At 56.7% G+C, this 15,405-nt stretch overlaps 1 protein-coding gene across 12 annotated transcripts in view; it reads right to left on the reverse strand.

The window, feature by feature from the left end:
- Positions 1-309: 309 nt before the first annotated feature.
- TOM1 (target of myb1 membrane trafficking protein) overlaps positions 310-15,405 on the reverse strand; it is a 48,675-nt gene continuing 33,579 nt past the window's right edge. For 4 of the 12 annotated variants that reach the window (XM_074003890.1, XM_074003893.1, XM_005567470.4 and 1 more), the window contains 7 exons: positions 14,022-14,055; positions 13,539-13,632; positions 12,587-12,707; positions 8,250-8,325; positions 2,544-2,603; positions 1,324-1,363; positions 310-1,232 (listed from right to left, as the gene is read on the reverse strand). In XM_074003890.1, coding sequence (XP_073859991.1) covers positions 1,078-1,232; positions 1,324-1,363; positions 2,544-2,603; positions 8,250-8,325; positions 12,587-12,707; positions 13,539-13,632; positions 14,022-14,055 — 580 coding nt within the window. In that variant the 3' untranslated portion in view covers positions 310-1,077. Of the gene's footprint in view, positions 1,233-1,320; positions 1,364-2,543; positions 4,130-8,249; positions 8,326-12,586; positions 12,708-13,538; positions 13,633-14,021; positions 14,056-15,405 lie in introns of those variants that run through there. The other 8 variants (XM_074003889.1, XM_074003892.1, XM_005567469.4 and 5 more) reach the window with 3 other exon arrangements.

Here is a 15,405-nt window from a genome sequence, read left to right on the forward strand (position 1 = left end):
CCAGCCCTTGTGATTAGTGTGCTCTGTGCAGGGCAGAAGCTGGCCTCACGGGACAGCAGCGTGAAGTGCCTCGAGGAGGGAGGGATGTCAGCTGGGGAGGGCATGCATCCTCCGGGCAGGGGCGGTGGCTGGAGCCTGCCATGTGAGGTGGGAGGTGCGGCACCTGTGTAGTGTAGCTGGGTGCTTGCTCCTGTCCTTCCACCTGCACCATCTACAGATGCTCACCTCTCGGGTGGCCCCCAGCCCTGCCCAAAGTAGTCGCTGCCTCTGTGAGGCCAAGAAGTCATTTCTCACCGGGAGACTCGACAATGCTGCTAGCAGGGTGGTTTTCTACCTTTAATTGGGGACACAAAAGGCACCCCTCCCAGTACAAGAGGATCAACCAAGAGGTGAGCCCCAGTGCTGTGGTGCCCGGCCAGAAGGAACAGAGGAAGGATGGAGGACAAGGCAGTGGAGGGGCAGTGGGGCCCCAGCGGCCCCTGAAGCCTCACCTGCAGCTGGGGCTGGTGAGATCTGGCCCACTGCGAGCAGAGTTGCAGCTTCGTACCTGGGCCGCTGCAGCTCCTCAGAGGGTCTCCACACCTCCACACCCTGCCGTTGATGGCCAGCCAAAGCCATGGGGCCCCACGCAGCAGAGCGGGGAATGGACAACAGGCTCGGCACAATTTCCACTGTGGCCAGCTTCCAGCCAGGCCTCGACTGGCAGTGTGGGCTCTGAAGGGCTCCATGGGGCATGGGCCCGGAGCAGGGTATCACTCAGTGAAGGAGAGTCACACTGGGTCAGCCAGCCAGCCAGCCTGTCCTGGGGCCTCCACTTCTCAGCAAAGTCTCATGGTCAGCTGGGGTGGGAAAGGAGGCAGAGCAACCAGATCCCACTGCAGTGCAGACCTGTCCCCAGTTCATCCCACTGCCTCCACACCCCCAGCCGCAGCTGAGGCAGCTCCATCTTCAAAGAGGAGAAAAAGGGGGTAACGAGCCACCCCCAAAGCAGCCTTAACACCAGAGGAGGGGGGGAGGTCCCAGCCTAAGGGTGTGAGAGCAGTGGGGACCTGGGCTGCAGGGTGCCAGACCCCACACTCATAAGGCAAACAGCATGTCATCATCTTTCTCCTGGGTCTTCTTCCGGGGTGCTGGGCCAGGTGGGGGACCCGGGGGCCCCTCAGCTGAGGGGCTGGAGAGGTTGGGCAATCGATCCGCGGCTTTGGCCCGTTCTTCCAGGAATTTGTCAAATTCTAGAGGAAGGGGTGAGGGTGAGGGTAAGGGTGGGCTCTGAGGCCAGAGCCCTGGGGAAAGGAACGGGCGGGCAGGGGCGGGGACTACTACCTTCGCTGGTGACCCCCTTAGGCTCTTCCGTATCATTCCCCTGGGAAGGCAGAAGAAAGGAGGCAGAGGTTAGCGGGGCCCGCAGCACAGTCAGCCTGGGGCAGTGGGGCCACAGCTCCGGCCCTGCTGAACCTGAGCATTGGGTCCCAGCAGTCTCTGCATGCCCCCGCCACCCAGGTCCCAGGACCTGGACCTGGGCTCCTCCCTGAGCCGTGGGCCCTCCTTGGGTGGCACCTGACTTCCTGAGCCTTGTTTTTCCTTCTGTAAAATGGGGGCGGGGTGGGGGCTGAAGCTAACTTGGAGGGTTGCTGGGAAGCTGAAATGATATAATATGTCACACGCCAAGCCCAGCACTTGGTGCCCAGCGGGTCCTTGATGAGTGCTGATTCCTTTCCTTGGGAGGGTCACAAGGGGTGGACGGTCCTCACCCCTGGGGGCAAAGGCTGACACCCAGAGGCTGAGGGTCATTCATGCTAACACTGCAAACGAGGGAGGGGTGAGGCTTCTGCCACCAGACAGAAAGCCTGAGTCCGTGCCCTGTGGCTTAGTCCTGGGCAGAAACGGTCTCTTCACCTGCAGAAGGCGGCTTCTGGGCCTGAAGTGCCCAGGTGCCCATGTGGGCCTTGGTGCCCAGAGAGGGGATGGCAGATGCTGGGGTAGGAGCCCTGGATGGAGAAGCTGGGTCTGGCCCTGCCTCTTCTGCACCCTGAGAGGGTGGCAGGGCTTGGGGTCCCCATGACTGGCACCCGCCCTCCTCCTCCCGGGTGCTTCCCTTTAGAGGACAGCTGCTTATCAGTCTTCTGATCTGTAAACAGGGTGGGGATGGGTTTTCTCTGCAAGTGGCTGGAGTCTCCTGAGCTACTGCAGGTAGGAGCCTGGCGCCGTTATGCTTCCTCGGTTAGCCTCTCTAGCCTGCCCCGACATCCCTAAGGTGGGCCGACACCCACTGGCACCTCACCTTGGGAGCAGGCTCTGGGAAGCAGCTGAGAGGCTACTGTGCCCAGGCCTTCTCTGGGGGAGGGGGTGTGCCAAACACAAAGTGGGCAGGTGGCAGGAGATGGGGACTTTAAGTGTGCCCCTCTGCTCTCAGGGTGCTATATGCTATACAAGAATACCCTGGCCCCGTGGGTCATTTCTTGGTGAGAACAACGGGTCCTCCTGCTGTGTGGGTGAGGAGTGGGCCTGAGCCTTTGCGTCCAGCTGACTGGGCCCCAACGTACCACGTCAGTGGACAGCCACTGCTCGATGTCCTCCATGAGGCAGGCCTGGGTGACTGGGATCTGGAAGGAAGGGCAGAGGGTGAGGCAGGGAGGGCAGTGCCCTGGGTGACAAGGTGGAAGACGTGCTAGCTCAGCGCCCGGCAGCTGAGTGGCCCTGGGCAGCCTCCCAGCCCAGGCTCAGCTGCCTAGCTGCCCGGACCCACCACTGGGCCCGTTGTGCCAGGCTGTGGGCGAGGGAGGTGCAGAGCCAGGAGAGTAAGCAGGGGACAGGGCTCCCAGCAGCTGGAGCAGGGCCAGGGGTCAGAGGGAGCTCCCTCCCCTTGAGGAGAGGAACCCCAGTTCCGACACACCCTGCGGGTAAGCGTTCTAGGCTGGAGGAGGGGCTTTGGGCAACGGCCTGGGGCAGGGGCTATGCCGCAGGTTCTCAGGAGCACCTGACAAAAGACACACCAAGCCCAGGGACGGACCCCAGGCATTTTCTCTAGCCATGAAGGCTGGGGTGGGGACATGGTTAGTGGGCCGGGGGTCCCCAGGTTCCATTCCCTGCTGCCTCTGCAGACGCAGACTTCACGATAGAAGGGGGCATAGCAGGGCCTGAGAGCAGAGGTGCCAAGTTGACCAGACAAGGCCAGGTGGGTAGACCCAGAGAGGCGGCATTACAGATGGCGACATTTCACTTTGGGCCACAAAGACATGGGCTGTGCCACGATGGTCCCACACAGGGGCAGGAGTTGGGGGCTTTCTCCTCTAGCGGCTTCTGCGGTGGCAGACTCCAGTTGGAGGTCAGGGGCACAGGCTTCAGACTCAGAAAAAGCTGGATCTGGCTCACCCCTTAACACAGTGTGACTCTGGGCGGGTTACTTAACTCTCCGCGCCTGATTTCCCTCGTCCTTAGGGTGAGGCTAGCAGCAGTACTTACCGTCCAGGTGGCTGTGAGGATGAAATGGGATGTCAAAAGCTTAGCACAGGGCCTGGCATGGAGGAGATGCTCAAGAAACCGATAGGCCAGTTCCTATTTACAATTAATCAGTGATGGCACTAATAGCACTAGTTACTAGTTAGCTACTTTAGAAAAGACAGTCTTTCCCCAACCAGGCCAGTTTGGTTTCCAAGCTCCGTCACCCAGCACCTGAGGACCCCTGAGGCAGGAGTAGAGCCCAGAGAGAAGGCAGGAGCCGACTTCCCAGCAGCAGTGGCAGCAGCCAGCGCCCAGCTGCCCACACCGGCTCCCTCTCCCGCTCCGCTATCCCCATCGCCTCTTAGCTGCCAGAGGGGCTACCTTGCCCTTGCCCGAGACTCAAGAGTGGGAACTGGGCACAGAGGAGCTGTGGAAGCTGGGCTAGCCGGGCCAACCCGGGAACAGCCTGAGCCCTGGGGCGCCGCAGGGCCCTCAGCTGCCCCTCCTCGCTCCTCTGGGTCTTCTCCTGGGTCCCACTCCCTTGGACAGCAGCACAGTGCCCCACGCCCACGCCTGGCAGGAGCCCTGCGAGCAACCCCAGCTTTCCTGGCGGCCGGGCCTGGCCCCTGCTCACCATGCCTTGTCTCACCATCCAGTCACTGAGGCTCTTCTCACAGCCGCCTCCCATCTGGGTGAGAGAGAGTCACGATGATGGTGGAGGGCCGGCAACGCCAGGGCCACTGGAGGGCGCAGCTTCTAACAGGGGTGCGCCTTTCGGGTCAGGAGGCCTGCTGCCACTTTGGGAGACGTGTGTAGGGGTGTGTGTTTAGGTGTGTCGGTGTATGTGTGTAGGTGTGTGTAGGGGGTGTGTAGGTGTGTGTAGGTGTCAGTGTATCAATGTGTAGGTGTGTGTGCAGGTGTGTGTGGTGGGTATAGGTGTGCGGTGTGGCAGGTGTGCAGGTGCATGTGTAGGTATGGTGTGTGTAGGGGTGTGTATGTAGGTGTATGAATGTAGGTGTGTATGTGTGTGTGTGGTGGGTGTAGATGTGTGTGGTGTATGTAGGTGTATGTGTAGGTGTGTATGTGTGTAGGTGTAGGTATGTGTGGTGTGCAGGTGTGGGTATAGGTGTGTGTGTGATGTGTGTGCAGGTGTGTGTCGTGGGTATAGATGTGTGTGTGGTGTGTGTAGGTGTTTGAGTATGTAGGTGTGTGTGTAGGGGTGTGTATGTAGGTGTATGAATGTAGGTGCGTATGTGTAGGTGTGTGTGGTGGGTGTAGATGTGTGTGGTATAGGTGTATGTGTAGGTGTGTATGTGTTTATGTGTAGTAGGTGCGTGTGTAGGTGTAGATGTGTGTGGTGTGTGTAGGTGCATGTGGTGGGTATAGATGTGTGTGTGGTGTGTGTGTAGGTGTGTGTGGTGGGTACAGATGTGTGTGGTGTGTGTGTAGGGGTGTGTGGTGGGTACAGATGTGTGTGTGGTGTGTGTGTAGGGGTGTGTGTAGGGGTGTGTGTGTAGGTGTATGAGTGGAGGTGTGGTGTGTGGAGGTCTGTGTGGTGGATGTGGCGGCCGGTGCAGAGGGATGAGGCAGGCATTGCGGTACCCACCGGGGGGTGAACCACAACAACTCTGGGATGCCAGCGCCCTGGGTAGGCTGGGGCAGAGCTGACAGCAAACTAAACAAAGCTTCTCAACTCTCTCCACAAAGATCCCAGAGGCTGGGCCTCAGCGACCCCAGGACAGCAGGGCAGGCGGCTGGAGATGGTCTGGAGGCTCCCAGTGGGGTGTGATGGGCACTCAGGTTTTATAAACATCAGTTTATCCAACCTTCTTACATTCATCCATGGCACACAAGCAGTTTCCTAGGGCCCCAGAGTGGAGGGAGACGAGAGTCCTGCTCCCAGCCCATCGCCCTGTGCCTGGCTGGCCCAACCTACTCAGACCAGCATGGGGCCTGGCACATGGCACACGGCACACAGCGGGCACGTCAGGGAGTGAAGGAACTACAACCTGGCACACAGCATGCACCACCACCTCGTCACACGACTTGTGAGTCCTGCTCGGAATCCCAGGGCGCGAACATGGGCTGCCCACAATTGGCACTTGATTCTGTTTTTTTTTTGAAATAGAGTCTCACTATGTTGTCCAGGCTGGAGTGCAGTGGTACAATCACAGCTCATGATAACTTCGAACTCCTGGCTTAAGTGATCCTCCCGCTTCAGCCTCCCGAGTAGCTGGGACTACAGGTACATGCCACCACGCCTGGTCTCGATGCCGTTTTGTACTTTGCCGTTGGGAATCATGTTCTCACGGTTTAGTGGGTGAAGGCCTTACCACCAGCCAGACTCCAGCACCCCAGGAGCAGGCATTTGCTCACAGTTTTAAGAAATCATACCCTGATTTGGCAGAAATGGCTTAAATCTCCCAGGTTATATCAGAGAGAAGTGAGTGCTAACCGGTTTCTCAGCTTCTCTTTGCTGCCAGTGGAGTTATGTGGTGTGTCTTCTCTCTGTGGGCGGGTTGCAAGCTGGTGTGGGAGCCAGGACACCTGGGCGCTAGTTCTAGTCATGCCTGAATTGCTGTGCATCCCTGGGGAAGTGAACCCTGTCTCTGGGCTACAGTGGGGGTGGACTGGCTGGGATTGCTGCCCACTGGGCGGTGAAGTCAACCTCTGACCACAAGAGGCCAGGTGGCCTGAGAGGAGAGCTCCTACGGCAGGCTACCAGCATGTCAGTTCTGATGAATCCCGACACACTGGAAGCCTGAGGCTGAGGAGGGAGACACACACCTCCACTCACTCTCCTTTGCACTTAGGGCTTTTCACAGCTCTAAGGTTACCAGCGTGGCTTAGGAGGCAGGCAGAACAACACCTGTACTCTGGGCAGGGTATCTCCCAGTCCTCAGCCTCAGTTTTCTCATCTGTAAAGGGATCAGGACATGGAGGTACTGTAAAAATTAAGTGCCGTAATACTATACTGTGTGCCAGGCACCATGCTGAGGATATCACACTTGTGGTTTCACTTAACCGCTCCCTGGAACTCAGTTTTCTCATCTGTAAAATGGGATAATAACATACCCTAAGGGTTTGACTCGCTAAGAGAGGGGATGCAAAGTGCTTAGTGCAGGCCTGGCCCGTAGCACAGGCTCAGCAAATGATGGCTTACACCCGAAAAAGGACGAGGCTCTGACTGGTGTGTGCAGTGGATGTGACATGGGTGTGCAACGTGCTCTGCTTGGTGGCAGGTCACACACCACCACACATGGAAGGTACCGGATTCTCTTGCTGCCCACTGGGTGGTAGAGTCAACCTCTGTACATGAGAGGCCCAGGTGGCCAACCCCAGTGTCCCCTACCTTGCCCTGTTCTCACTTGGGAATGGCTCCTGAGATGCTGGGAGACCCAGGAGCGGAGACAGAGTGCCCTTGGGAGTCACGAGGACTTTGCCCACAGTGGACTGGCCTGGACGGTTTCCACAACTCCTCCCTCCCTGCTTTCCTTCTTTTCTTGATACAGGGTCTCACTCCATTGCCCAGGCTGGAGTGCAGTAGTACAATCTCAGCTCACTGCAACCTCCACCTCCTGGGCTCAAGAGATCCTCCCACCTCAGCCTCCTGAGTAGCTGGGACTAAAGGTGTGCGCCACCATGCCTGGCTAATTTTTAAATATTTTGTAGAGATGGGGTTTCACCATGTTGCTCAGGCTGGTCTTGAACTCCTGACCTCAAGTGATCTGCCCACCTCGGCCTCCCAAAGTGCTGGGATTCCAGGTGTGAGCCACCGCGCCCGGCCCTCCCTGCTTTCCGAGCTTCCATCCTGATCTTTTAGATTGCAAGTCAAGTCCCTCCTGTGCTCAAGACTTACCCTGCGGCCTCCACCTCACTTAGGATGCTATCCACAGGACTCCTAGCTGCCCTGAGGTCCCCTGGTCCCTGATATACCCCTAGAGCTTCATTTTCTACCCACAACCCCACACTGGCCTCAGAAGTCCCCATGCTGCCTCGAGCCTCCTCAGCCCCGGGTCCGCCACCCTCATTCCCCCTGACTCCCAGGTCCTGCCGTTTCTAACCGTCTCCCATAGGACCTGCTCTGTCTCTCACTTACTGGAGCAGAAATTCTCACACAGCCTGAAAGGCATCCAGATACACGTTGAAATGCATGAGAGAATGGTTCTTGGAGGTCTTGCCAAAGGGTGTGGGGGTCACCCACAAAGTGTGCTTGGTGCTGGACAAGTGGCTGTCACTCAACACACAGTCAAGGAACTAAACGGAATTCAAACAGCACCCTTGCATTTCTCCCCGCCGCTTTAGGGTCTGCTCTTCTATTCCTCTCTGCCCACACTCCTGCAAATCAAGAGTCTCCTGAGAGGCAGAGAGGAGTACTATGGAACGGGCTCTAACTCCATGTAAAGCTCCCTACATGCATCCTCTCACACTTCTATTATAAACAAGTAGAGGTGCTAGGATAAGCCCCAATGTACAGATTAAGAGACTGAGGGTCAGAAAGGCCAATCATTTGCTTAAGGACACATAGCTGGTAAGTGGCAGAGCTGGAATGTGGAGCCCGGGCCACTGGTCTCCAGTTTCAAGTCAGGCTCAGGTCTGAATCCTTGCTTGCGAGCTGGGGCAAATGGCCTGGCCTCTCTAGCGGTTTCCTCCGCTGTAAACTGGCAATAACCACATTAGCCAAAAAGAACCGACTTGAGGGCCAAACGAGGAAGGGCCTGCGGATGTGCTGGGCCAGTGCTCGGCCTATAACGGCACCCAGTGGGTGAGCATTCCCTCACCTCCTTCAGGAGGGCCCCTCTGCTTACCGCGCCAGTGCTCTGCTGCCGGGCGTCCAGGGCTCCAGCCAGGCCGTCTGTTGCTTGGGGGGCTTCGTATTTTACCCTGAAACAGAGACCACCCAGCCATTGGATACTGCCCTTACCGATGGCTGATGCAAGAACAGAGCAGGTTGGGGCACAGGTTGAGGGCTCCCAGCCTCCAGGCCTCCCCGCAAATGGTAGAAAGGGTCTCATTTCCTGCCTCTGGAAATTAGGATCTGATAAGTGACGAGGATCGGGATTGGCCAAACTCAGGAGACTGGGAAATAGCTCCAGTGCCGCTCGGCTCATGAGAATCCCCGCAGACCCTTTCTTGAGCAGTCTTGTTTCCTATTTGATAGACTGTGGTTCTGTATGAGGTTGTATTTGAACAGGGGATTCCATTCTGCTGCTGAAACACATCCGTAGACTGCTGGGTGCGGTGCCATCTTGTCTGGCACTGGCTCACCAGCACAAAGACGACCACCCATACTCTGCCCCCACCCGTCTCAGCAGCATGGGAGGTGGCTTCGTTACAGCTCTTCTAAATGTCTCCCTGGGGGATGCCAGCCAGCCAGCCAGGCAGGGTGGGGAGGCAGGAACTGGGACGGCACGCAAGGCTGATGGGCTGGGAGCGGCAGAGGCTGACCCTGCAGCTGCTGGGCAGATGAGGAGAGGCAAGGAGGGGCATGTTGTGTGTGAGGTTAAGTCTCCTGGGGAGCAAGAGAAGAGCCCAAGTGAGAGGAGAAGCTGGCTGAGGAGGAGAGGCGGCTGTGGTGTCTTTCCCAGCTGCTGCAGTGGGGGTGTCCAGGGCAGGTGTTGGGGACCCAGCCCTGTTGCAGGGAAAGAGCCCCGTTATTCTCGCCTTGAACTGCCGCCAGAGAGGATATCAGCACCGGCTCAGTCCAGCTTTGAGGCGAAGAACCCACAGAATTCTGGTCACAAAGGGGAAGGCCTGGATTCCTGTTATGAACAAGGCCACCTGACACGCTAGTGAAGCTAGTGAAGCCTAGCGAAGCGGGGCTGGTCTCACCGAAGGCTTCAGGAACTGGGACTGCATCACGTTTAACTCTTGCAGTACCAGCTTGCTTTCCAGGAATGGAGTAGGCTGCCACTGAAAAGGGCTTACTGAATATGACCCCCAGTTCCCACGCAGTCATTTTGAAGAGTGCTGCTGTCTGTTCCGTCCCACCAGGGGCAGAGTTTGCTGGTGGAGTGTGACCACTAGCTGGGGCATTCCCTGGTTAAACGGCTCCCATCCATGGCAAGTGGGCCAGTCACTACGGCAGGGCTCTGCTGGAGCCAACCTTAAAGCCAGTGGTTGGGGAGGTGGGGCGTCAGGTCGCTCAGTTCTGACCCAGAGAAGGCCTGCTAACTGAGGGTCTGGCGGTGGCACGTTGCGGTCTCTAAGACATGCTTGGCGCATTGTGGGCAAGGCTGAAGAAGACACGCCCAGCCCCAGGAACACGCAGAAACCGATGCTTTCCCTTCACTCAAAAAAACTATCTGCCCTTCCTAAGCGCTCCTTGCCAGCTCTTTCTTTCCTGCCCACACATGGCCCTGAAGCCTGGCTGTTCCTGAGGGCCACGCCTGTGGCAGTAGAGGGCCAAGTACTCCCCTGGAGGAAGCCTGCGCTTCCTGCACTGGGTGGTGGCCCCTGGGCCTGGGCCTGCGCCTGCTGCCCCCCGCCCAGCGCAGGAGGGCGGAGGGTCACTCCTTAGGTGGTCCCAGTGAGGCTGTGGGCAGGGGCTGGACCTGGGCCACTGGGGTGACACTTGTCTAAGTGCTCCTTGTGGACAAGGCCTCTGTGTACAGCAGCACTGGCGAAGAGGGTGGAAGGACACCCCTGCCTCTGTGAAGGCCTGGCCAAGGCATCCCTGCTGTGGCTCTCCTGGAAGCCCTACTGCTCCTTGGCACTGAGTGGACGGGACTGGCTGCAGGAAAGGCTGACGGTGCCAGCTGTGGTCAAGGCTGGAGCAGAAACAGCGGCTGATAAGGAGCCGGTTTCCCTGCAAGCCAAGGCAGAGCCGATTGCAGGCTGGTGTGAAGTGGGGAGCCAGGCAGGTACAGGGAGGGGCAGGCTGGACACCAGGCAGGCAGAAAAGGCCAGTCAGGTGACCAGAGCTGGAAGATCCACCAGAAACATAAAGGGGTCAGCCAGGCAGGAGAACACAGGGAAGAGGAAATGGATGCTCAGGTCCATGCCTGAGCCTGCGGGATGTTTTCTGCCAGGGTGGAAACCAAGCCCTGGGGAGCGCCTGCAGGAGAACCAATGGCCTGAGAAGGTGCGTGATGTCATTTCAGCTGTGCATAACTGAAGACAATTTCAAAGATGAAAATCTGATAAGAAAAAAATCCCTCTTGTGCTCCCTCCTGCTCATGTTCCCTCCTGCTCATGTTACAATAAAATCAATTGCTTCTTTGTAGCCCAGTGGGCCCCATCAGCATCCTGCCCCCTTCCCTGTGTGAAGGGCGTCTTTCCCAGCTGCTGTGCGGAAGCCAGGGCACCTCTCTCCCACCCTGCCTCTGAGCCTTTGCACATGCTGTTCCTAGTGCCTGAAATGGCCTTCCTATCACCCAGCACCTGGTCCAGCCCTGAGTGCCCTCTGCAGAGTTGCATGCCCCCTTCTCTGTGTCCACAGAGCCTGGCGCCCCCTCCAGGGCAGCCCTTTGCCTTCACAGCGGTGGTCTCGGTGCACGTCACACTCCTGTGAGACTGCAGGCCCTAGAGGACAAGCTCCTGGTGTGCTTTTCCCTGTCTCCCAGGGCCTGCTCCCCAGAGGAATGATGGTGCAACAGCAAACCTCAGCCAGGCTGGTGACCAGGGCAGGCGCCAGGACTCTCCAGTGTGGCCAGCAGTGTTGCCTGCTGGGGCCTCTGTGGACGGGCCACCTGCCTGGCTGCAAGTCGCACCACATTCATTAGCTTGTCTCTGCAGGGTAGCCTTGGCAGCAACCCTAACTCCATGGCAACCATGAGCTGCTGGTCCCAGGGTACCTGGGCTTAAAAGTACGGACTCTGCCCAGACTAAAGACGACATAGCTAACAGCTGGGGCAGCCCTAATGACCCAGCAGGCTGCAGCCTGTCAGATTTGACCTGGATTTGTGGGTTTGGAGAGGCTATCCCTGGGCTCTCTGGAGGCCCATTGACAAAGTTTCAAAAGACACCAGAACGACCTCTAAGGAGCTGCGTGGGGTCAGTGGGAGGATCCCATAATGTAGACCTTTCCTTAGCTAAAAGAATCCCGGCGGCCAGGCGCGGTGGCTCACGCCTGTAATCCCAGCACTTTGGGAGGCCGAGGTGGGTGGATCACGAGGTCAGGAGATTGAGACCATCCTGGCTAACACGGTGAAACCCCATGTCTATTAAATATACAAAAAAAAAAAAAAAAAATTAGCTGGGCGTGGTGGCGGCGCCTGTGGTCCCAGCTACTCGGGAGGCTGAGGCAGGAGAATGGCGTGAACCTGGGAGGCAGAGCCTGCAGTGAGGGGAGATCGTGCCACTGTACTCCAGCCTGGGCGACAGAGCGAGATTCCGTCTCAAAAAAAAAAAAAAAAAAAAAAGAATCCTGGCTGCCCAGAGCTCAGCCCTGGGGGTCACAAGCAAAGGGCTGAAGAAAAGACCAAGCAGACTGTTCCTCTTACAAGCCTGTATGGGGCCAGCTCTCCCACAGGTCCTGGCAAGGGGCTGGACCCTGGTGGACACACTCAGGCCACGTGCCTATGCTGCTGAAAGCACCCCCTGAAAACGCATGGTGCACAGGGAAGGGCAGAGCCCCAGTTCTGGGACAAGGCCAACAGAACCTGCTTAATCTTCTCTGGAAATTAACGGTGGCTATGGAACAACAGAAAAAGACTTGACTTGAAAGTCCCTGAGGATTTATCAGGAAACTTCCCTGCTCCTGGAGGGCTTACTATGCAATACACAGTGCAGGGAAGAGGGGGCTGGGTGGAGACACTGTGTTTTGAAACCAGACAGCCCTAGGCTCCTAACCTAGTGCTGCCAAATATTAGCTGCTTGACCTGGGGCAAACGACCCTGCCCCTCTCTGTGCCTCAGTTTCCCCCTCTGATCAGACTGTGTAAGACTCTGGCATACAGTGGGTCATTAGGTACCCATCCCCCACCTAGCACGGCCTGTGAGGAACGCAGTCTGTCAACTGACCACTGGGCTCCCAGGCCATGCTGCACTGACTTAGGGGATCCTAAGGGGAGTGCAGCAGGGACCGTATACCCTTTCTCATGGTGTGCCCACCATCAAGCCGGGTTCAAGGACCCCAAGAGAGGCTTTCCCCAGCAGAGAGCCACCTAAACTGCAGGGGACCAAGGCAGGGCCAGGACACTCACTCTTTCCGTTGGTCAGCCAGTGAGCTGCCCCGTGTCAGCGCAAACATGTCAAACTCATCTTCCAGTCGACCAGAGGCCTCCAGAGACTGCAGGCCAGCTCTCACACTGCTGGAGCCCAGGTCTGCAGGGACAAAAAGGCCACCTGAAGGACCCATCCACATGCCATCCTTGCGTGCTGAGCTGCTGCTGAGCTGCCTGCTGCCAGGCCCAGGGCTTGGTGCTGGGGAAGCGGCATGTGGGTGGGGGAATGTGCGAGGCAGGCCACCTGCTGGCTGTGGGGCCTTGGGCAAGCGGCTTCCTCTTTCCAGCTTTAGTTTACTCACCCCTCCTGGGGCTGCTGTGAGCATCAGAGAACAGGCAAAATGCTATCCACTGATTCTGCTAGGGGAAGTGGCTGGGCAGGAGGACAGTAATCAGATGGGTAGTCCAATGTTTCCAAAAGTATAGCATTAGTGATTCAAAACGGGATGCTAATGATTTCCTAGGGCTTGGCATGAAGCAGACAGTAAATTATATTAAAACCTATCACAGTGATAACAATGACAATGGCCAGCTACTCAGCCAGAGTGCAACCTGGGCCTGGCACGGTCTAAGCGCTTCTCATACACGAGCTCCCTACTCCGGCTTCAGAGGAGGAAAGGGAGGCTCAGGAGGTTTAAGGAACCTGCCCAGGCTCACGTGGATGATGGAAGCCATGGAGAATTCAGTGTCGAGGGCCAGTCCTAGGATGGTGGGATTCTGAGATCCAAGGCGGCCCAGGACTTGTGCGGCTGCCAGGGGCAGTTACCCTGAGTGTCCCATCTTGCAGCAAGATTCAGCCTGGGACCCCAGCAAGGTGGGGTCTAGACTGACATTCTGCCGTGGGTGTATAACAAGGGCACCCCCAAAAACTGCAGGGGTGCCAACAGTACCATAATGTACCCTCAGCTGGAGCCCTCCAAACCACACTTACTCATTCCTGCCAGCTGGGATGAGAGGTTGCCGGTGGCTGCTGGCTCAGGGCCCATGTCGATCAGGTCAGCTGCCGGCTCAGCCTCACTTGGGGCCTAGTGGGAAGGAAGATGCCCTGATCATCCCCTCTGTCTGCAGCTTCGTTCCTTGCTGTCCCAAGCACTGGGGCCTGCAAGCTTTGCCCAAGGATCTGTCACCAGGGCTTCAGTAGCTAGGACTGGGCATCAGGAGATTTCCTTCCTCCCCTCTGGCTCCAGCTTAACTGGACTCCCTGGGAGGCTGGGGAGACCCTTGGGCATCAGGTGGTGGCGGAGCCTTATTTACCTTAAAGGGACAGGGGCGTAAAAAGTTAAAAGGGGATTTCTCTCTAGGCCTGGATAAAACAGCACCACCCTGTCTGGTTTACTGGGGGAGGGAGTTGAGAACGACACTCCTTCTTCCCATGAACGTGGCTTGATCTAGTCACAGAAAAGAAGCCTTTTACCTTGGTGGTCTGGCCTGTTCGGAACCGTTCAAACCTACAAGATAGAAAAGACGCGAGTTATGGAGACAGACTGAGACAGGCCCCTGCCGCATGGCCAGGAAGAGCTCTTCAAACCGTGGGTCTCAACATCAACACACTGGGTTATGATCAGGGTGATGATACATCTGGTGTGCCCTGGACAGATCCAGTTCATGCCTGCTGTCCCTGGATAACTAGCAGTGCTCCTCTTTCACTTGCAAAAGTGTCCCAATTTGGATGACCAATTATAAGGCAACCTTAGTCGTGAGTAGCATGAAACAAATAAACAGGAATAGGGACAGCAAAGAAAGCAAATAGAACAGCAAAGAAAATAGGAATGTATGGCACACAGGAAAGGTAAGGGCTGTTTCATGAAACTTGTTTCAATTACATATTTGTGTGTGTGTGTGGGTTAGTGGCTCTCTTCAGGGGTGTAAGAAAGATACATGTATCTCTAACCTTGCTTTATGGAGCTACTTAGGGGTCAGTGAGGTAGATGGAGAAGACTTTAGTCTGGGGTCTGTTTGAGTTGTGGCCTTGTCACTTATCACATGACCCTGGGTGAATTATGTTCCTTCTGAACTTTAGTCTCCTTGTCTAGTATCTGCAGGCACCTGCCTCCCAGAAGTGGTGAGGCCCAAATTAGGACATGAGTATAAGTGACTGTGAACTTGAAAGCACTGGCAGACATTAAGCCTAATGACTGTGGGTATCCAAGAGAACCAGCTGCTACCAGATGGGGCCCCTCAGTCACCTCACAGCCCAAACCCCAAAATGGCAGGGAAGAGGACTTTCATTCCACTGGGCCAATGAGCAGGAGAAGCTAGGCAGATGTGACCTGCAGCGTACCCCCTACTCTCCACTGTTTTAGAATCAATCAGTGAGTGTCTTTTGATGGAGAATGACATAAAAAATGAACAAGGGGCTGGAGGAGGCTGGAATAACTCGTGTCATTTATTGGACACCCTGGACTGCTAAGTGCTTTATAGGCACTGTTTCATGGACTCTCAGTTATGCTACAAGCCTCATTTTATAGATAGAGAGGAGGTGTGATGGGCATGCACTTTCTGCAGACCCAGCAGTCCTCCTTCTCTTTTTTTTTTTTTTGAGACGGAGTCTTGCTCTGTCACCTAGGCTGGAGTGCAGTGGTGTGATCTTGGCTCACTGCAACCTCAGCCTCCTGGGTTCAAGCAATTCTCCTGCCTCAGCCTCCCAAGTAGCTGGGATTACAGGCACCCGCCACGACCCCTGGCTAATTTTTTTGTATTTTTAGTAGAGATGGGGTTTCACCATGTTGGCCTGGCTGGTTGCAAACTCCTGACCTCAAGTGATCCTCCCGCCTCGGCCTCCCAGAGTGCTAGGATTA

The sequence above is a fragment of the Macaca fascicularis genome, chromosome 10 (assembly GCF_037993035.2).
Source record: "Macaca fascicularis isolate 582-1 chromosome 10, T2T-MFA8v1.1".
Lineage (NCBI taxonomy): Eukaryota > Metazoa > Chordata > Mammalia > Primates > Cercopithecidae > Macaca > Macaca fascicularis.